Below are 21,694 nucleotides of genomic sequence, written 5' to 3' on the forward strand. Positions count from 1 at the left end.
ATATCTTTCTTGGCTGCTACCTCAAAGCACATCGTGCGCTGTCGGTCTTGCGTGCTGCAAAATAACATTCACTATTTAGTATTTATTGTTACTTACACTTGTCTAGGTTATTGCTGTGGTCTCCATATTGTTTTGCTCTCTTTTTGCTTGTTTTCTTCTTTTTTTTTCTTCTCTCACTGTCCCTCTTCCTCTCTGTTTTTCTTTCCCTCCCTTTCTTTCTCCCTTTCCCATCCCCCAGTCATGTCTGTCCAGTTTGTAATAAATAAAATAAAAAATAAATAAATAATAATAACAAAGGTCAATCTAGTTACCATAATGATCCACTTGGTAAAATTAATTCATTGGGCATCTTTCTTGGCCTTCAGACAATAATTCTGATTGCTAAAGTACCAAACTATTATCTTGCCTCCCAGTATCGATCAATTTGGATCTGGCTACATGCAGAGAGGAGTGAGGTTCGATGGGTTCCAATAGAACAACATGAGGTGAACCCCATACTATTAAAAGATGTTCTATTTTTAGGTACAAAAAAATGTCTATCCAAGCTCACAAACAATTTGATAATATTAAACACCTTCTGTGCCTGGCAGGAATCCCACTCACTTCTGAAAATAAATATCTCTTTTTTTAGAAGGACACCCCTATGAGGCAACCCTAATCTCTCTCATCATATTGCTGACCCAATATTGCAGGGATGGAAGGACAGAAATATTCAAACTGTTGCTGACTTATACAATAATGATACATTTATTGACTTTCAACAACTAAAGGAAAAATTCAAACTCCCAGGACAAAGTTTCTTCAAATTCCTACAAATAAGAGATTGGGTCAAAGAGAAATCCAAAGGGTTATTCCCCGAGATACCAAAAGAAACTCCTCTTGAAACACAATTTTGCACCAAACCATGGAAGTCAATAGAAGGAATAGCATCTTCTATATATGCTATTACCAGTGAAAAGTTATCTGACCATAACAAAGTGTCGATAAAAAGAAAATGGGAGACAGACCTGGGCCATGTCTATGAAGAGGTAGAATGGCACCATTTATTGGAACAGGCACAGACCATGTTAATTTCTACAAAACACAGGCAAATGCAATTTAATATATTTCATAGGATATATTACACCCCTTATAGGTTACATAAAATTGATAATAATTATTCCCTCAAATGTTTGAGATGTAAGGTGACAGATAGTGATCTCCTGCACATGCTGTGGAATTGCCCAGTGATAGAAGAGTGAATTGTCATAAGAAATATTTTATTTTACTTGCGAGTACTGCAATGAAAAAGTGCATTCTGCTACATTGGAAATCTGAAAATTCTCCAACATTGAGACACTGCACCAAGCACTATTGATCTTCAGGTCAGGTTGATAACTTTAGTCAGAGCTGTTTCTGGCTCTGAAACCTGATTGGCACTTATTAATACTGTGAGATGAAAGGTCTTCATTCAGTTATTTCTTTATATATATATATATATATATATATTGCTGAGCAAATAATGATTAGAAATAGGCTGATAATTATTAATTACCAATGGATCCGCAGAATGATAATAGCACATGTGAGAGAAACAGGGAAAATCGTTGGCCGTAAAAAGATGTTGATAATATTTACTAGTGATTTTAAGATAATATCATGCACTTTTAGGTTTGTGACTACATTTCAGAAGGCCTTCCAGTAAGCGCAGGGCGTTTCCACTATATGGTGTACTGCCACTTCTTTTAAGTAGCGGAATGCCATCTCAACAGGTGTAAATCAAACAAAACACGGACACCAAAACACAAGTGGAGTGTGTGCAAATCTCCAGTGATTAGAATCCGCCTTATTATCAACAGCACGGAGCACCGACTGAACAAAGACATCATGAAAAATGGGACCCAAACGGACCAATGAACACTTTACTGAACGTTCGCAAGAAAGACAATATCCAATCACAGTCCACGCAGCTCGAACTGTATCGTGACTGAGGTCCGCGCCTGGCGAATAGGAAAAGTAGTCACCGCTAAGGGGCGTTTCCAGGAAGAGAGCGGTTACATTTTCCTGTAATGGCGGACCAGGCAGAGAGCGAGACTATCGGGTTCAACGACAACAGGTCAGATAACAGCGAGTAAAGCGTTAAAATGATTATTAACCGTGGGTAATATGAAGCATTTGCGGACATTTAATATGCAGCTAGTCTGCGTTGCTTTTGGTTCAGTGGTGTTGATATGTGGCGCCCGTGCATGTCAATGTAGCCACGCCAGCTAACTAGCTTCCAGCTAGCTAGCCCCGTGTTGAAGAGCGGCTCGATTTCTGCTCTCCGCTCCCCGGCACGCGGTAAACATGGGCCAGACAGATTAAACAGACAGATGTTTACCTCTCACGCAAGGCCACCCCAATCACCCGGCTTTGTGCTTGGGCTCAAACTTGGCGGTTGTTATCAATTATAACCAGCTACCAAAAATATGCTAAATTGATTGGAAAGTAGCTGTTTTAAATAGACAGAAAAAAGGTTGATGTTAGCCCGATTATCACAAGACGACATTTGCTGAATGTTTGTGTTCATCGGCCAAGCGGGTATAACCCTGAAGGGTTCAGCATGCAGATATGAAGGAATATAAACACCACAGAGTCTGAATGGACAACACGTTCACGTCACACCGTCTTCAAACAGCCTTGCATAGCAATTAAGTAAATTTCCCCTAAATGATGTCCTTAAGTAGAATCCTAAGGTATTTATAATAAGGAACATGTATCTGTGAAGGTTCTCAGTCATTCAGGTCATCGTAGTCTAAGGAGCTTGGAAAGAAAAGCGTCTGGACTTCTTGAGTTGCTTGAATAAGGAACATGTATCTGAGAGACATAGTTACAAGTTAATGAAATGAATGTGTTATACACCATCCAGTCAGCTGGTTAGAAAAGCGAGCAGTATTTACAGTCCGTACATGTAAATGTATGTTTATGCATCAGTAATAACAGTTCACAAGTACAGCATACAACAGAGCTCATGTTGGTGTCTGATGGATACTTTAGCGATACACTGATTGTGAAATTCTAGGCAAATTCGGATTAAAATTGTAGTTTAGGTGATGGGCAATGGCCCAGAGTTTATTTTTTTTTATTTACTTATATATATTTGTTTATTTTTTGTGTCAGAGAACCAGAGAAATCTTTCATTTCTATCATAGCATCTTTGAACATTTAGCCAGCATTAAATTGTTGCGACATAACACAAAGCTTCTGCTTCTTATTAGAGTGGTTTTAAGTTGTGCTATTGCTACTTTGACTTTGATAATAGGTCTGAGTACTTCTTCCGCTGCTGTTTGCTGGCCCATTTCTGCAGCAAGTCTCACATTAGTCAGCAGAAAGTGTTTGTATTCATTGCTAACCATTCCTGGCTTATACTGCAGCTTCCTCGATTGTAAAAAGATTTTAATATGATATTACAGATGTTATTACTTTTGTAGTGTCATTTATTTTTGGATTGTGAAGGATAATTTGTCATTGCACTGTATAATTTGTACTGTATTAAGCTGATAATTGCTTTCTGCACTCTTTTCAAAGGCTTTATTTACAGTTTAGTGTCATGTTAGTATTGATCATAAGCTTTAACTATAACTTTTATTATGTTGTGCCAGAATGGCGCAGCAGGCAGTGCGGTTTCGCGGCCCTGCGCCTGCGCCTACACAGACCCCAGTGTTAAGAGGCCCACCACCACTCCTTAGGCCACCGCCGCCTCCTTTTGGGATGATGAGGGGACCTCCGCCACGACCTCCGTTTGCACGTCCACCCTTCGACCCCAGCATGCCACCAATCCCTCCACCAGGAGGGATGCCTCCACCTATTGGGCCTCCCCACCTACAGGTAACTGCTCCACATTCTTTTACAAGCATGGTTTTCATCATGGAAATGTTACCCTCTTGTGGTGTAGGGTTGTTAAAAAAAAATCAATACTCGATACTCACTTGCAACAATACTGATACCAACAGTCCTGTCTTTCCTTCCTCCATGACACACAACTTCACATGGCTCCTCCTGTCATTAACAGTTGTAGTAGTTAACGTTCATAACACTGAACAACACTTTAAGAGGATTTTTTAAGGTTAGTAAAGCTCCTGTTTCAACAGCATGAGTATTAAATAGATAAAAATGTTAACCCGACCAGTGCACACATTAACATTAGCTATTTAACTATTGTCAGTTACCCAACAGCCTTGTTAGCTGTCTGTTATGAATGAATGAAAAATGATGAATAATTATTGCAGGTTGAACGACTGACTGATCGAATACTTAGCCATGGCAGAGGTGGTTATGGAGAAACAGAAAACCTGGCAGGTTCCTGGCTGTACAGAGCAGGGAGTGAACCGTAGCCGAGCTAAGCAGAAAGGGAAATGTGGCGAACTAATCCGAGCAAATAAAGACGGAAGTCTGGAGCGGGAAATCAGGCGGTTCCAATTCTTAACGCAGAGGTGTGGAGGTGAAGAGCTGCAGGCTGAGTTGGAGCAGTGTACATGCTGGATGAGAGCGAGGCTGCAGGCATATGTGAACTAGATAATAAACTTTCACAGTGAGTGCAAGTTGAGGATATGACGTCTTCGCCATTTATTCTGGTGATGTAGGATGGGTTTAAAATCTTCCTCATGGTATCAGAAATGGTATCAAGTATTGTCATGTGTTTTGGTATCTAGTTTAAAATTCTTATATTGCGACAACTTTATTCTGGCGACGTGCTCACAATGGTTTTTGAAACGGAGTGAATTGAGTTATTATTTTAAGTTATTGAATACGCATTGATCAGCCGTGTAGCCCCAGGTAGAGTCTGCAAAGAAGAGTGTGTCCTTCTCTGTTACAGCATAACAGCAGTATTCACTCTTAAAAGGAGGGGCAGGCAATAAGGAGGCATATGACTAATCTTTGTTTTATAATCTTTTTGGGTTCATGATTGATTCTTTGGTGCAATGTGATTTTTCTCTTGTATAATACGGTAATGATGCTCAAATCTCCCTAATTGGAATCCAAAAAGGCCAATTAGCATCAACTGCTGGCTGAGCCCTCCACTGCTTGTGACTGTGCACTTTTCTGTATCCTCTACAGACACATTATGTTGGAGGATAGCGTGCTTTAACGGGATAATTTAGACTCTCAGTTCTGCTCTTTATTATATGAAAGCTAAATTCTGTGCCCTCTCTTTTTTATGTAGAGACCTCCGTTCCTTCCCCCTCCTATTGGTAACCTGCCACCTCCACCAGGAATGCTGTTTCCTCCTGGGATGCCTCCCGTTCCCGCATCTGGAAACCCTGCGCTCAACCCTGCTGAAGAAATCTGGGTAGAGAACAAGACGCCAGAAGGAAAGGTAAGGTGGAGGTCCTATGAAAGCAGATAGCAGGCATCCTCAAGATGATATGTGTAATAAATAAGTTGATTGCACTAAAACAGCTTTAATAATAATTTGTGCACACATAGTTAAAGCTGGTTAGAGGAAATGACAGCAAATCATCGAATTATTTTGCTTGACATTAGGTTGGAAATTATGGTTGCATCAATATTGTCTCTTATTAAAAGTGGTGTGTTGTGTTTTTTTTTTATAATGAGATTTTTACAGTTTGCTAAATTCCTTAGTTGGTAGAACAAGAAATCTTGCTTAGCCTGAAATATTGGCTGCTGCCCCTAGAAGCTCAGTCATCAGACTCGAGTTGTCAAGTTCCCATATTGGTTACTTAATGTTTTACTTGGTTTGCATTTCAGTCACCGTTGGAAGACAACAAGGCTGCTAATAACAGTTTTTAACATATTTCAATTGTCATCGACTCACTGTAAATGTTGTTGTCATCTTTTCAGAACTAGTTAATCGGGACCTGCCTTTTGAGTGTAGTTATAACTGATAAGCCTATCAAGTGGGCACCTGCCACTCTCCCAGTCACTGTACTACTACTTATCATATCATCTGCCTCCAAGTCTTCCATCCTTCTCTTATACCAACCCACTGCATGTTCTCCTTCACTGAATCTTCTCTGTGGTCTTCCTCTTTTCCACCTGCCTGGAAGCTCCACTTTTAACATTCTTTGTCCAATATATCCACTAACCCTCCTCTGCACATGTCTAAACCCTCTCAACCATGCCACTATAACTTTGTCTCTAAATCGCTCAACCTGACCTGGTCCTTCTTATATTTTCATTTTGAATCATATCCTTTCTGGTCACTCTCAATGAAAATCTGTGCATTTCCAGCTTTGCCACCACCGGCTCAGCCTCCTGTCTTTTTGTTTTTGCCACCTACTCAAAACCATGTGTCAAAGCAGGTCTCACTAACATTTTGTAAACCTTCCTTTTCAATTTTGCTGTATTCCCTAAATCAGAGCTCTGCTGTAACAAGATTCAATTTTTGTTATTAATTATTTGTAATTCAATACAAATTGTTCTTTCATTTTTTGTAATCATAAAAAACTGATTTTTTTCACAATATTTAAAAAAAACCAACTGTGATTGTTTCTCATTCACAGACATATTACTACAACGCCCGGACCAGAGAGTCATCATGGAGTAAACCTGATGGCGTGAAGGTCATCCAGCAGTCTGAGCTCAACCCTCTTCTTGTGGCTGGGGCTGCAGGTTCAGGGGCAAACGTTGGGGTCACCGCCAGCTCAAGCAGTGTCAACACTACAGCAAGCACAGCAGCAGCAGCCTCCCCTACTCAAGCTCCATCCTCGGCCCCCTCCCGCACACTCACCTCCAGTCCAGACTCCATCACCACCCATTCTCCCTCTGCGAGCATAGCAGGTAAACAGCACTTCATCAACATCTCACACTCACACACACACAAAGCAAGAATAAAACCAAAAGTACTTCTTTTTCTTCCCAAAAGCCACCGTTGTAGCAGACCTCCCTCCTATTGCCACAGTGACCTCATCTGTTGCTGTTTCTCCGGTCACTGTGGTGACTGTTTCCACGGTGCCATCTCCTGTTACGGCAGTGCAGACCGTGCCACTGCTGCCAGCAGCCCTGCCTCACAGTGTGGCCCAGCCCACCGCAGCCATACCTGCCTTCCCTCCTGTCATGGTGCCACCTTTCAGGGTGCCTTTGCCAGGCATGCACATCCCTCTACCAGGTGAGAATGAGACACGAAAACCTTTAGTCAAGCTGTACATGTATATACTGTAATGACTATTCTGCCTCATTGGGCCATGTTTTTAAATGTTTTGTCCACCATGGCCTGCTGCTGTTGCTGTAAGGCTGTCTTTTACAGTCCAGGAGGGGTTTTTGTATCTAAGGTCTTCTAAAATATTTGGATGTACATATGATTCAATCCAGTCAGGTGTGCACAAGACACGTAGGGCTGGTTATAGGGTGTATGATTCTCCTGAATACTATTCTTTGGACTCCAGGCTTGTTAGTGGTTATCAAAAGGGAACGTTTGGTCAGCAGAACTGCCACAAATTTGATTTAAATATAATTAGTGTTGTGATTTTTAGCTTTAATTACATTTAAGATGATTGCTCAGAGAAAATGTTAGAAACAGCCCCAGATTTCTGCTCTTTTACACTGCATAGCAAAGAGACAGTGATTGTTAGACCCCATTCATGTAGGTCTAGCAGTCAGTCACTAACCATGTGGACCACAGGTTGCTAGGGAAAAATGTGTATTCCCCAACTGTTTGGTTGCAGGCTGTCACATGGTGAAATCAGTTGCAAAGAAGGTGCTGCATCTTCTCTTCTTATTCTTAGTCTCTGAGTTGTAGTGATCTTCCAATCTTCTAAACAAACAATAAGCGACCTCCTCAATCTGTTAGCCACCAAAGCAATAACAAGGAATTTTTTATGCAGTACCCTAGGGTTTGGCGATTGGACGAATATATCGACTATCGACGATAGTTTTTACAAGGGTGTTATTTATTTATTTGCCCATGAGTAAGTTTGCTAATAATGATGGAGCAGTCAATAGAAAAAAATAATAACGCTGTTTTAACTGCACCCTCTTTCATCTGCGAGTGAAATGCACCCTCCTCAGAGTGCTCATGCAAGTTAACCGTGTTTAAGTACTCAGCTCACGCTAAACGTCTGCACAAGTGGCACAACGCTTTGGTTACATCCTTAGGTTTGCCCCTTTCATCTGGTTTAACGCCTAAGAAATCCCAAATTGTCGACTTTACATTTTTTTAGTGCTGTCAGCGTTAACGTGCCTTCATCACGTTCCTTCCCCCTCAGCTTTAATGGAAGGAATTTCCATTTAACCCATCTGGAGCGCAGACTGAGTCAAAATCCCTGAAATGTCTCTGTCAACGCATTTTGGCAGTCCAAATTTTGTTCATTCTGCGCTCCAGATGGGTTGAGAGTGTTAAAATTTTTAATCGTGATGACTGCATTTAAGCCGCGTTAACGCTGACAGCTGGGTTTGGGTTTTTTTTTTGTTTTTTTTTGGGGGGGGGGGGGGGGGGGGTCGTCAAACAAAATCAGTCCATGCATGATTACATTGCCCTGCCCATCAAAAACTCTGCGCATGCGCGAATATATTGCCCATTGGCGATTGTTGGACTGACAATTGCCAGTTGGAAAAGTTTTACATATCGCCCAACCCTACATCACGACCGATTTCACCCAGCGACATCCAGCAACTGCTTGCCAACCAGTTGGGGAATACACATTTTTTTACTTCCAAATGAAGGTTGCCAGGGGGTCACTGACCAGATTCTAGGTTGTAGGAGAGCAAAAGATCAGTTTGCGATCTCTCTCCTTTTTTGAGTGTAAGAGATGAAACTGAATAATTACAACAATAAAGAAGAATCCACAGAGTCAAGTATTTGGATACAGCCACACTCAGTACTGCAGATAGCAACTTTTTTTTTTTTTTTTGGGGGGGGGGGGGGGGGTTGAAACCCAGATTTTTATTTTATTTTAATTGTGACTTTATAGTGCAGTCATAAAAACATTTGCCTGATGTGTGAAAGATCCCCAGGTCAAGACTGGGAAGAGGCACAGATGCTTGGGAGGGTTGTGTCAGGAGGGTGTAAGCATCTGTGCCAAATCTTACATGTAGATTCATCTGCGTTGGTGACCCCTTATGAATAAGGGAGCACCCAAAAGAAGCTTTATTATTGTTGTAAATATTAACAACAAAAGATTTGGGTAGCCAGCAGGCATCCAGCCCATTATTTAGATCTAATTTAAAGTGAAAGGTCATGCAGATGGATAAATTTATTGCCAGCTAAAATCAAAATTGGCTGAAAGCACACCTCAATTAGGACAGATGGTTTTCAAACGTCAGACTTGGAATCTCCTGATTGACGGTGTTGTTATTATGGATTCACTCTCTCAGATGTGCCATCAATACGGGCCGTACGTTATGTTGTGCAGCTGATTCCTGACATTTTTAAATATACTACAGCCACATAAATTTCAACAGAGGCAGAAAAAAAATCTGGTTGTGTGTTTTGTCTGAACTGGGCCAAACATATACAAGCTCTTACACAACATGGTAGCTGATATCTAGTGTCCTGCTGTGTTCAACCAGATGCTTGCTTGTCCGTTGTTCTTGCAGGTGTAGCAATGATGCAGATAGTAGATGCAACCTGTGTAAAGGCAGGCCCCAGCGCCAACGGTAAACACCCAGCCGCTCGCCTATCAGATCTACAGTAGATGGCATGGTAGTGAATGATGTCTACATGCGTAGTCTGGTGTATATGCAGACCCACAAACAGTGGCATGGTGTTGAGTGCTGTGAACATGGTCCATTGGGTGTACAGTGGTGAAATTCCTTCCATTAAAGCTGATAGAAACAGAAGCTTAATTTTGTTTCCATGATCAGAGAGGGTGATTAGATAGAGTCACGTGCAGTGTTTCATTCTCATCTTGTGTGACATCTTTTCTAGTTTCTTAACTGAATTCTTCCACCCCACTTAAAAAAGAAGAAGAGAAGCAAACATACAAGAACACGATTTAACATTTAACAAATGATACTGACACTGATTCTTTGAACCGGAAGGGGGTAATTTTTTGCTGTTAACTGTTGTAAATTGTTAGATGTTACTGAGTTGTTGGTTGTTGGGTCATTTTTAGGCATGTGGTTGTCGACTGTAAACAAGTTTGTTTTTTTTTATAAGAAAGGAGTGACCATCTTTATATTTTAAGGGCAGTCTCATTGTTGTCAGGGCTTTGGTAGTGTAACGGATAGGGCTACATGATGTGTTGTTGTGTTCGTCCTCCTTTGTGGCATGGTTGTGTGTTTGTGGTCACTATTGTATTTGTCTGTTTGTGTGGCCTGTGTTCATTGTCATATAGTTGCTTGTTCAAAGCATTTTAGACGTGAAGAGTTTCTTTCACAAAAATCACAATACCCTCTTTTTTTATTTTCCCTCGTCTTGCTCTGCTTGATGAGCAGACAAACCCTCACAACAACAGTTTTTAGCTTGCAGTGAGTCATTCTTACCTCTGGTTTTATTAAGATGTGGGTTTTTTGTTGTTATTATCACCACATGTTGGTAACAGTCTGGGTCATGAAATCACCTTCATTAATGTCTAAACTAATGCCATTGTAGCTAGTGTTAGTGGCTCAGACATAAAGATGACACTCAGCCAACAATGGTCTCTCTCTTCCCTGTATGACTGCTGACAGGCATGCTTCCTGGTATGGGCCCGCCTTTAGTTTCCGTGATGCACCCCCAGCTGACACTCTCTGCAGCTCCTGCTTCCATGGCTGGATCATTGCAGCTCCCCGAGTGGTCGGAGTACAAAACAGCAGACGGGAAAACGTACTACTACAACAACCGGACGCTCGAGTCCACTTGGGAGAAACCACAGGCTGTGTTGGAGAAAGGTAGGCTTTGCTGACGTGGTGAAATTTTTAGTTTGACATCATGTGTCTTATCCAGTATTATCCTTTTGAGCTATGAGTTTTTCCCAAAACTGTGCTATCTGTTAGCTATCTGTTATCTGTATTTTAAAAAAAGAGAGACTTGTGTTCTTTTAAATGCAAATCAAATAGTGGGTCTAGCTGAATTTCTTTTCAAATCTTCTAAAATGTCCCAAAAATCTGTAATAACGATTTTTCTGCACTGCAAAACACAGGAAACGATGTTTCTTCAGACTCGTCATTTTTACATACACTCACCTGTCACTTCATTAGGTACATCTGTTGCACTGCTCTATGTAACTGGCCCATCTGCAAAATTTTGCAATGAGCATCAGAATGGGGAAGAAAGGTGATTTAAGTGACTTGGCATGGTTGGGGTAGTGCAAGACAAGCTGATCTGAGTTTTTCAAAAACTGCTGATCTGTTGGGATTTTCCTGCACAACCATCTCTAGAGAATGATCTGAAAAAGAGAAAATATCCGATAAGCAGCAGTTCTCTGAAAATGCTGGGGTCAGTTTTTGCTCTGACATTCAGGCTACGTCCACATGTACCTGGGTATTTTTGAAAACGCAGATTTTTCTATGCGTTTGCACCTTTCATCCACACGTAAACTGCGTTTTTGGTCACTGAAAATGGAGATTTTTAAAAACTCCGGCCAGGGTGGATATTTTTGAAAACTCAGTTTTTGCATTTACGTGTGGACGAGAAAAACGGAGAAAACGCAGATCTGGACACTCCACAGTGTCCAGATCTCAGTCCAGTCTTTGGGGTATGGTGGTATTTGCGTCATAGGTGAGCAGCCAACAAATCTGCTTCATGCTGTCATGTCAATATGGACCATAAAGAGGTAATATAGTTCTGGAGGTTAAAGGAGGTCCAACCTGGTGCCAGCAACGTGTACCTAATGTTGTGACTGGTGAGTGGATGGCCACAGTATCCAGTTAGTTTGAAGCTTGTATACACTGATTCCCAGTCCTGCTGAGATTTCAGGCTCCAGCTCATTCAGTGGAAGAGTTAATTAAATTAAAAGGGCTCATTCTCAGTTTTACCAAACTCATAGGCTATAACCACTTTGACTTTCTTGTCAGACCAGCTGTAAAGCCAAACTTTAGTTATCTCACTGTCCGCATTTATGTCTGGTTTTTTTTCTCCTCCCTTCTCTGTAGAAAAAGAAGCAGAAAAGGCAAAAGAGCGACTTGCCCAGGAGGAAGCTGAGGCAATGGAGATGGAGGATAAGGAGAACAAAATGGAAAACACTAATAATGAGAAGGAGGTATCTGATTAACCACTTGCACTGCCAAGCCAAAACAGATTGAATCCAGTAAACCATCTGAAGGTAGCAGCAACAGAGAACCATTTCTTGTTTTTTTCTCTTTATCAAGGAGACGAAAGAAGAAGAGATGACGGAGGAGGAAAAGGCAGCTCAGAAAGCCAGGCCTGTAGCCACCAACCCTATTCCTGGCACGCCATGGTACAGACCCTGCATATCATCGCACACTTTCCTTCATGGTATATGGCAGGGCGGTAATATAATGCTGCCCTTTTTTTCTCTTCTTCTGTGTCTATTAATCTGCTTTAGGTGTGTGGTGTGGACAGGCGATGATCGTGTATTCTTCTACAACCCAACAACTCGGCTCTCCATGTGGGACCGCCCCGAGGAGCTGGTTGGTCGAGCTGATGTTGACAAGCACATCCAGGAGCCACCACATAAGAGGGGTCTGGAGGACAACAAGAAGACAGGTGTGGATGCAATGTTTTATAAATTATACATTATGTACTGTGAGTATTGATATAGGAAAGGTAAGAAAGGCATATTAATTATTGTTGTTATTATTATTAGTATTATTATTATTTATTTATCTTTTTATTTGACGAAGCAACAAGAGTACAGCCTGTGGTCCGAATTTTCAGTCAGATGTTTTCACATATTTGAGTGTTTGTCCTCTTTTCTTTTTCCAAGTTATGTCAAGCTTTATGGATTTTCCATAATAACGAGCCACAGAATACATAATGTGTTTCTGTTGAAATCAACTTTTTTCCCCTGTTTTTTTTATTTTGCTTAAAACTACATGTTAGTGAAACAAAAATAAACACTTAAAATATATTCACAGTGTGGCCTGCCTGAAGCAGCTGATATTTAATTTGTTACAGTTCATCTAAATACTGACATATTTTAGGCCCCGGTATATCTGCCACGTTGGACACTTCACATGCTGCTGGCAACATCATCACACGGCCACTTCTATTCATGCTCACCATTAAGGGGCAAACTACCATATTCTCCTGAATGATAGGTGTCGCCACTGAGACAATACTCCCTCATCAGATCTGATATAGGAAGAGAAGAAGTCAAGACCAGGAGCAAAGACTACAGTGTTTGTTGTTGTTGTTGATGTTGTTTTGTTTTTTCCCAAAATTTTTGCAGCATCTGAATCTGTATAATCAGTCGATCTTTGTGGCTCAGTAGGGATAAGAACTGATACAGTCGTACACTTGTGTCTTCAACCCACCTGTGAGACCTCTGACTTTCACCCTTAACCACCTTTTACTGAACATTACCACGTATCAGTGATTGGAGAGACAGCAGTGATGTAGTTGCACAGATCAAGTGTTTATTTTCTCTCTTTTGGAACAGTAAACCCTGTGCATGACATTTGGGTAGCTGTTCCACTGTTATACAGTTTAAGGCTAAGGCTCACCTCTGTCAGCGTGGACTTCACAATGGCTGCACGCTGGTAAAACCACTTTCTGCAACAATAGTCCTGCGTCACACAACAGTTACCCACGTGGCCACGTTCATTAGAGGGACAGGCTCAGGCTCAGCTCTTATCAGTTAGCCATGAACACAGCACATGCCCTCAGAACAAACAAATGCTGGGCTTAAACAGTCCAAGTTGAACTAGTAGTCTTTGAAGTTGTGTGGCACTACCTTTTGGCAGGGAGCCCTCAAAAAAAAACCCACAAGTGTTGCAGTCACTCTTGGCTCTCTGTGTTCACTATATTTGTGTTGTGTCTGTGTTCACACACAGCTGTCAGCAAGGAGGATCCAGAACTATCCATTGCTGCTGAAGAGAATCAAGATGAGGAGCCAACCAAAGCCAAAAAGAGGAAGTAAGTCCTATCCCTGTGAAAAATTCCTTTTTTCCTTTCTCTTTTTGATTCATTAACCTTTTAACAAATTATGATTCTCTCACCACCACCTCTGTTTTTAACACTTGCAGGAAGGAGGACACGAAAGAGGCAGACTCTGAGAAGGAAGCAGCCATGGAGGCAGAGCTCCGAGCAGCTAGAGAAAGAGCTATAGTGCCACTAGAGGCCAGGATGACCCAGTTCAAAGATATGTTGTTGGAGAGAGGGGTAACACATCCTTTTTTTTAAAAAAAAAAAAAAAGTTTGTTTGAGAGAACCACATGAGATGAATTGTTCTCACTTGTTGAGATTTTCTTTCCATTGCACATGCTCGGAAATGTCAAATCTTTCAGGCTTTTGTCAGACACGTGGTCACCGTTTAGTCTTGTTGTTGTCTTTCCTGCCTGTAGGTGTCTGCATTCTCAACTTGGGACAAAGAACTCCACAAGATTGTTTTTGACCCACGTTACCTACTACTGAACCCCAAAGAAAGGAAACAGGTTATTTTTTTTTCTTTTTACCCTTTTCTCAGTATTTCTTTGTACTGTATTTTTAGCTGTTACACTTTGTTGCGGTCTTTGAGTCATTTTGGTATAATTGTGCTTCAGGTATTTGATCAATATGTGAAGACACGAGCAGAGGAGGAAAGGAAGGAGAAGAAGAACAAGCTGATGCAGGCCAAAGATGAGTTCAGGAGGATGATGGAGGAGGCGAAGCTCACACCAAGGTGACAGGACAGTCCACTTTTACTACATTTCATAGTGGTTTTATGGGGTCAAATCAGTCACCACTACAATTACCCTCAAAGAAAAGTCTTATTACATTACTCGTTTGCCTCTTTTTTACTAGTACCTACTAAGCGCCGTTCAACCATTGGTTTCGGTCATTTTCCATTACAATTGAGTACCCCCTCAATGTGGGTAGGGTTGTTATTAGGGTTGGGTTTTGATGATCGATTTATCAATTAAAATCGATTCTACCTTGGATAACGTAAAATTGATTCATTAAAATCCTGAATCGATTTTTAAATATACTTTTATTTTGCCCGAAACGCCAGAATCTCAGGTTAAACCTCACAAAATTTCAACAACCACCAAACAGCTAAAACAGTAAATGAGAGCAGGTACACGGATTCTGCACAAAGACGTAAACACAAAGTGTGGACCCGCCGACAGATCAGAATCAGTGAGATGTCGCCTTTCTCACCCGAAGGCACGGACACGGTCGGGGCTGAAAGCTGACAGCTCGCTGATTCTGATGTTTCGGCGGGTCCGCGCTTTGTGTTTACGCCCTTTTTGCGCTGATTCTAAAGCTGTTAGTTTTATCTCTCTCCAAACAATATTGACTGAACCAGCAGCAAAAGAAGATCCAAACTATGCTTCACATTTCGCTTCACGTAAACGTCGTCATAAATTCACTCTTAGTTTTGCTGTTTTGCTTCCACCACGATAAAATCACACATCATGCAGAGCTCGCTGTCTCTCTCTCTCTGTACTTCAAGAACAGTTTCCCATCTAAAAATCTTTTTTCTGCATTATTCGCTTGCTTATTACGCACAAATCTACCGTTGTTTACAGCGCTGTCGGCCGCTGTTTTTTTTCCTTTTACTTACTTCTGAAAAGAAAGCCTCATTTCTGCTGTTCAATAGGCTTCTGAACAAATGTAAACTTTTTAAAATTATGCAAAATTGCAAAACGCTTAGCTGTGTCTCTAATAAAACCTCTGTAACTTTGCTCTGCTTCACTTCAGCAGCATCAGGTAATGTTCATATGTTGATTAATCACTTTCTTTCGTTTTTGATCTACTGCAGAATATTTTTAAGGTCATCTGCCATAAAATCCCAGGCAAGGAAAGTCGCTTTCATGTTTTTCTGTGTTTTATCCTCAGTTACTTTGACACAAAGGCATCTGCTGTGATGCTTACACTTCTGATAAAGGCTCGCAACTGTCAGCTTTCTTTTTATAGATATAAAAATATGGAAATGTACTGATATGTGATCAGAATTATAATAGTATAATAGAATAGACTGAGGCAAAATTTCCCCAATTCAAATAGAATTGAATGGAATCGTGGATCGAATTGATTCTAGAAATCAGTGACAATACCCAGCCCTAGTCGTTATAGCAAGGTGGTGAGAAAGTGCCGTCATGTAATTTGTATGCAACACAAACACAACACAGTAATGCAGGACATCGAAGCGACATCATTGCCGGGTTTCAAAAATGTCAGGTTTGATTCTCATGAAGGAATGACTCTCATCCAGTGACGGCACCTCCTGACCAATCAGTGGCATGCAGCCTGTTGACATCACATTTTCAGCTCAACTCAGGGGTTTGGAACTTCAGCCCTGAGGTACTAAAAACAGTAACTGTTGCCGAATACTACGACTAAATAGAAAACCCTAAAAATCAAGTAGAGTTTAGCTGAGTAAGTACTAGTGGAAAGGAGGCTTTTGTTTGAGTAGGCTATGAATGAATAAATGCAGGAACCGGGTAGCGTAATATTTTGAAATTCTACACCCCACCCCCCACAAAAAAAAAAAAAAAATCTACAAAAAAAATAATCTCAGATGAGTTCGAAGGTCAAGGTCAGGTCATGTTTTCTGAAAATCAGATGCACGCATCTACTAGGAGGCTAAGGAGTAGCATTGTCAGCCACCAGTATTTTTGCAAGGTCCTTTTTAGACTTTAAATATCTTTGTACCGAGTGGTTTTGCTTCCTAATAATCAGCATATTTGCTTTTTTGCAGGACAACATTTAGTGAATTTGCAGTGAAGCATGGCCGAGATCCCAGATTTAAGACCATAGAGAAGATGAAAGACAGGGAGGCTATCTTTGTGGAATTCATCACTGCTATGAGGAAGAGAGAAAAAGAGGACTCCAAGTCTAGGGGAGAGAAGGTAAGACTCACTCACACCTCAAAGTGCACAGTCTTTCTTTCTTAGCCTTAAACTCTCCAGAGTTGTATCTCTGCTGCTGACGTTGTTTTTACCCAGATTTATAATAAAGTTTGACGTGTTTGTTTTTTTCTTTAAGGTCAAGCAGGACTTTTTTGATCTTCTGAGTGAGCAGCACATAGAGGGAGGTCAGCGGTGGAGCAAAGTGAAAGAGAGGCTAGAGACTGACCCGCGATACAAGAATGTGGAGAGCTCTGCACTCAGAGAAGAGCTTTTCAAACAGTTCATGGAAAAACAAGCCAAGGTAGGAGCAGCTTTGTGGAGATAACGTCAGGGTTTATGTGCTGATATCTGATGTGTTCGAAAGCATTCATTGGAATAATTACTGTTCATGTACTTTTAGGGAGGTGCACATGTAATAAATGTTAACTAACTGGACGTTGACCTGATGTATATGGCACCAGCTCAACCTAACTTGTATTTCTAAAAGAGAGAATTTAGTGCAACATATCGAAAGAAGCTTACACAGACTTCTTGTGATATCACCTGCAGAACATTGACATTGAGAAGGAGCGAGAGCTGGAACGTCAGGCTCGTATTGAGGCCAGTCTCAGAGAAAGGGAGCGGGAGGTCCAGAAGGCCCGATCAGAACAGACCAAAGAGATCGACCGAGAAAGGGAACAGCACAAGAGGGAGGAGGCCATCCAGCATTTCAAAGCTCTAATGTCTGACATGGTGAGGTGCTCTGCAGAAACACTGGGGTGTGAAAAAACACATGCTCTTATCATGTGTGAGTTTCGTTAAGTTGTGATCATTGTTTGTCAAAAAGTGTTTGAAATGTTACAGTTCATGTGTTGCTTATTTTGGGGCTAATCCTACTAGATGGGTTTTTTCCCCCTCTTTGATCCCTTCAAGCAGTTTTTTTTCACGGCTGTTTTTGCATTCACCCTTCAGGTCCGTTCTTCTGATGCAACATGGTCAGACACACGTCGTAACCTGCGGAAAGACCATCGCTGGGAGTCAGCTTCGCTGCTGGAGAGAGAGGAAAAGGAGAAGCTGTTTAATGAACATGTAGAAGCGCTGGCCAAGAAAAAGAAGGAACATTTCAGACAACTGCTGGATGAGACCAGCATGGTAAGAAGTGAAAAAACAGGACAGAAAAAGGTGCCAGAAGTCATTTTATATGTTATATATATATAATACGTTATATATGATAGATCTGCAGCTCGATCACTGACAATTTTAAAGAAAAGGTTGTTGTTTTTGTGTGTGTTGTAGATTACTTTGACAACCACATGGAAGGAGGTGAAGAAAGTTATCAAAGACGATCCTCGCTGTATTAAATTCTCTTCCAGTGACAGGGTAAGACGTTATGGGCTCCAACCCATCTTTATATTATTATAAGATGATAAGAGATTAGTCGTGTTGCAAAAGTACGTCACAAGAAAGCAGTATTGCTCTGTAGTGTGTCTCTTGCAGTGTGTTTATCTCTTTCACTTAAAATCTCACTTAATGCCACACCTTAGGAGTAAACACCCTGTAGCAGTCTTCACAGCTGCTTCTTATCCTATTCCAGTGTTTTTCTTAAATTTTTGCTGCTATAACTTTGCACTGTCCACTTTCTGCTGTGATACAACAGATTTCCCACGTGTGGGACTAATAAACCTTATCTTATCTTATTGCCAGTCTAAACAAAAGAATCGGATAATTCAAAAGTGAATTATAAATCCAGTCCTGCTCCACGTCTCTTCAGTCAGCCCAAAAGATGATTTGACTTAAAACTGCAGACTAAAAGCGCGTCTAATAAAATCCAAACCATGAATCTGAATTTATCAAGAGGGTAGTGAAAGTGATGCTGTATCTCTCACTCTCTGCTGAATCTTCGGTGGTGTGTGTGGTAATTATTGTGGATAAACTCTCTCTGTTGTTCAGCGAAATGCGAGAAAGGGGAAGTCCAGAAAATTCCAGAGTTCAAATGTCTCAACTTTCGCTTTCAACGTGCTCTGCTGTTTGCAGCATAAAAACATCACCATCGTTTACAGAAGGACAGAAAAAGGACAAATACTCTATTTTTTTTTCTTTATTAAAACAGCAATTAATTCATTTTTTTAGTTTAGTTTAAACCCATGTTGGTTGTTGCCATAAGGTGGTGCTGGATCTCCTGATCACCTTTGGTTGCGAGCTGAGACGCCAAGAATACATAGTGCCAATTAACCTTTTGAAATCCATTACATAGGTGTGTCTACAAGGAGGCTTTCTACTGAGTTTGAGCCCTCAAAGTGGTTTCTTACTACAAGCCTCATTCACTCATCACACACACATTCATACAAGCAGTTTTTGTGTATCGTTCGCACACGCTCACACTCCAATGGATGGATTTGGGGAAGCTTAAAAGATTTAAATGGATGGGGGTTCAGATACATTGACATGCAGAGTAGGGGGGCCCACGAATTGAACCGCCAACCTTCCGATTAGTAGACGCCTGAACCGCATCCGTCCTATTCAAGGAAACGTTTAGATTGAAGCAAACGCTAAATTACAAATGAAATGTCAGCATGAAAAAAACGCATGCATGAATTCAGGCTATTATTCAAAGGCTTCTTGTAATCAAATGATTACTTTCATCGTCATGATCTCAAGGACTTGGCAGCTTACGTTGTTTTGGATTCATGTGGTGTTTCTATTCATAATCCTACCTCTACAATGAAAGCTGTTGCCTGTGGACTGCAAAGCTTCTCAACAGTGGCTGATATATCTTAAACATATTATAATGTGAGTTTAATTATTTGTGTGAAGTACACTTCCATTTTCTGGAGTTCTGACTTCTGTCTGTCCTTGTTTGTAGAAGAGACAGCGGGAGTTTGAAGACTACATCAAAGACAAATACATCACAGCCAAAGCTGACTTCAGGACACTGTTAAAGGAGACAAAGTTCATCACATACAGGTCTGTGCTTTGTTTCACATATGTTCAGTTTGCATAACCTGACACAGTTGTGCCCCTTCCTAGGAACTTGTTATAAATAAAGCTTATCTAGTCTTTATTTCTCTGCACCTTTAAGCAGATGGTGTGTTAGATGTTTAAGTGGAAAACTGGTGTGGGTGAAATCTGAGTTATTTTATTTTTTGTAACGACACTGGAAGATTCTTGCACAGGTTGCATGACTTGAAACCGTAGTCTGCTTAATAGTGAGAATATCTGAATTACAGTTTTTAACCATTGTCCCTGTATCCCCACTGGCCTGCACTCACACTGCGCTGCACATGATTCACACCTGAGTATGCTTAAGTTTGTCTCAGCAGCTCGCTAGTCCTTGATGTGCGCACACACAGAGCGCAGTGATGCTCAACATTTTCAGAATCAGAATGCCTTTCATTGTCTACAGTGTTAAAATAATACAACGTAACAGAAGTGCTACTCCCAAAATAAAGAACACTACAAAAACAAGCCATTCACACAATAATCCAAGCCCTCTCAGTAAAAGATAATAAATAATTTTTAATATGAAGGAGTCGAGAATTAAATAGAACATCCCATAGTGTATTGCAGTAACCATGCTTGATGTAGCACAGCTGAATAAAAACAGCTCTTTAATCTACGTGTCCTTGTTTTGATGGACCTGTAGCATCTAGCACAGGTCAAACAGTGAGTGCAGAATGAGATCTGTCTTTAGTGACTCTTACATAAAACCCTTGAGTGGTGTCTTGCTTCTGCAGTCTCTTTGATTGCAACAGAAGACCAGAGCCAGCCATCTTTTCTGCTGGTTTTATTACCCTCTGCAAGATCTTTTTTTTTTATCTGCTGCAGAGCATCCAGGATGCAACGTTGTTACATTTTGTAGCTTCATGAGGACCAATTTTAGAAGTGGTGACATGCTGTCAGTTAACACAGCTATTTTTACTAAAGGCAGCTATATGCAGCATGCCTGAGTCCAACTAAATCGGGCTGACGTCTTAAAAACACTCAGCTCTAGAGCGAGTAGACTCCATCCCCGGGACTCGGAGAGGGTGATGTTCATCTTATTGTATTCCTGCTTGTGAGCGCGCTCTCCCTGTCTCCTTGTGCCCAGGTCGAGAAAGCTCATCCAGGAGTCGGAGCAGCATCTGAAGGACGTAGAGAAGATTCTTCAGAACGACAAGCGGTACCTTGTTCTGGAGTGTGTCCCAGAGGAGCGCAGGAAGCTCATCATGTTCTACATTGAAGATCTAGACCGCCGTGGCCCGCCACCTCCTCCCACCGCCTCTGAGCCTACCCGACGATCTACCAAGTGACCAATCTAATTACTGTCTTGGCCAGTGCTGTACTCCTCCTCGCCCTCCCTTTGGCCAGAGCATGCCCTCCCCTCAGCACCCTTGATCTCCGCTCTCCTGGCCCACGGCTGGCCATGCAGTGTTTTTTCAGGGGGGTTACGTTGCTTAGATGTGTACCATAGAGATGAACGGTTAACGTCTCTGTGTTATGTCAAAGTCATGAAAAAGCCCTGCGTTTGAGGCGCAGGGACTAGAGGTTACCTGATCCCAAGGTGACCCTTAACCCCTCACCTCTGACTGACCACATTAGAGGGAGGAGGGATAGCAATGAGGCTGCAGGTTGTGCAGCCACACAGGTGTAAGAAAGCCGATGTAAATGAGGTTGAGTGTGTGTATGCATGTGATTGAGGCGTCCTTAAGCCTTACAGATCCACTGTGCCAGGTCATCTTTTCAGCGGCTCAGTGTGAATGTTAGTTTCTGCTCAGTGGTTCACTCCAATGTTGCAGCAGCTTTTCTGTTGAATGAAATAAAGACGACTTCCACTGTTTTTCAATATGCTGTGCTTTGGATTATTTGAAATGTCAAAATCGAG

General features: G+C 41.4%; 1 protein-coding gene across 3 annotated transcripts; it reads left to right on the top strand.

Moving 5' to 3' along the window:
* Positions 1 to 1,727: 1,727 nt before the first annotated feature.
* Positions 1,728 to 21,649, top strand: tcerg1b (transcription elongation regulator 1b (CA150)). 3 transcript variants are annotated; one of them, XM_085174813.1, is made up of 21 exons: positions 1,728 to 2,095; positions 3,621 to 3,846; positions 5,183 to 5,335; positions 6,483 to 6,759; positions 6,845 to 7,087; positions 9,514 to 9,573; positions 10,588 to 10,788; positions 11,992 to 12,098; positions 12,208 to 12,296; positions 12,405 to 12,565; positions 13,855 to 13,936; positions 14,047 to 14,182; positions 14,365 to 14,454; positions 14,563 to 14,681; positions 16,704 to 16,854; positions 16,991 to 17,155; positions 17,404 to 17,586; positions 17,806 to 18,015; positions 18,130 to 18,213; positions 19,697 to 19,797; positions 20,921 to 21,649. In XM_085174813.1, exons 1-21 carry the CDS (start codon positions 2,049 to 2,051, stop codon positions 21,120 to 21,122), a joined length of 3,087 nt encoding a protein of 1,028 aa, XP_085030939.1. In that variant the 5' UTR covers positions 1,728 to 2,048; the 3' UTR covers positions 21,123 to 21,649. The 3 variants fall into 3 exon arrangements, with proteins under 3 accessions (XP_085030939.1, XP_085030941.1, XP_085030940.1); XM_085174814.1 differs by having other exon boundaries at positions 1,735 to 2,095; positions 17,806 to 17,985; XM_085174815.1 differs by lacking the exon at positions 9,514 to 9,573 and having other exon boundaries at positions 1,733 to 2,095.
* The last annotated feature ends 45 nt before the right edge of the window (positions 21,650 to 21,694 follow it).

The sequence above is a fragment of the Neolamprologus multifasciatus genome, chromosome 10 (assembly GCF_963576455.1).
Source record: "Neolamprologus multifasciatus chromosome 10, fNeoMul1.2, whole genome shotgun sequence".
In the NCBI taxonomy this organism is placed as follows: Eukaryota; Metazoa; Chordata; class Actinopteri; order Cichliformes; family Cichlidae; genus Neolamprologus; species Neolamprologus multifasciatus.

Coding starts and splice junctions, on each gene's coding strand:
- tcerg1b (XM_085174813.1), top strand. CDS start 2,049: ATGGCGGACCAGGCAGAGAGCGAGACTATCGGGTTCAACGACAACAG. Junction 2,096..3,620: donor ATCGGGTTCAACGACAACAG/GTCAGATAACAG, acceptor ATGTTGTGCCAG/AATGGCGCAGCAGGCAGTGC. Junction 12,099..12,207: donor ACACTAATAATGAGAAGGAG/GTATCTGATTAA, acceptor CTCTTTATCAAG/GAGACGAAAGAAGAAGAGAT.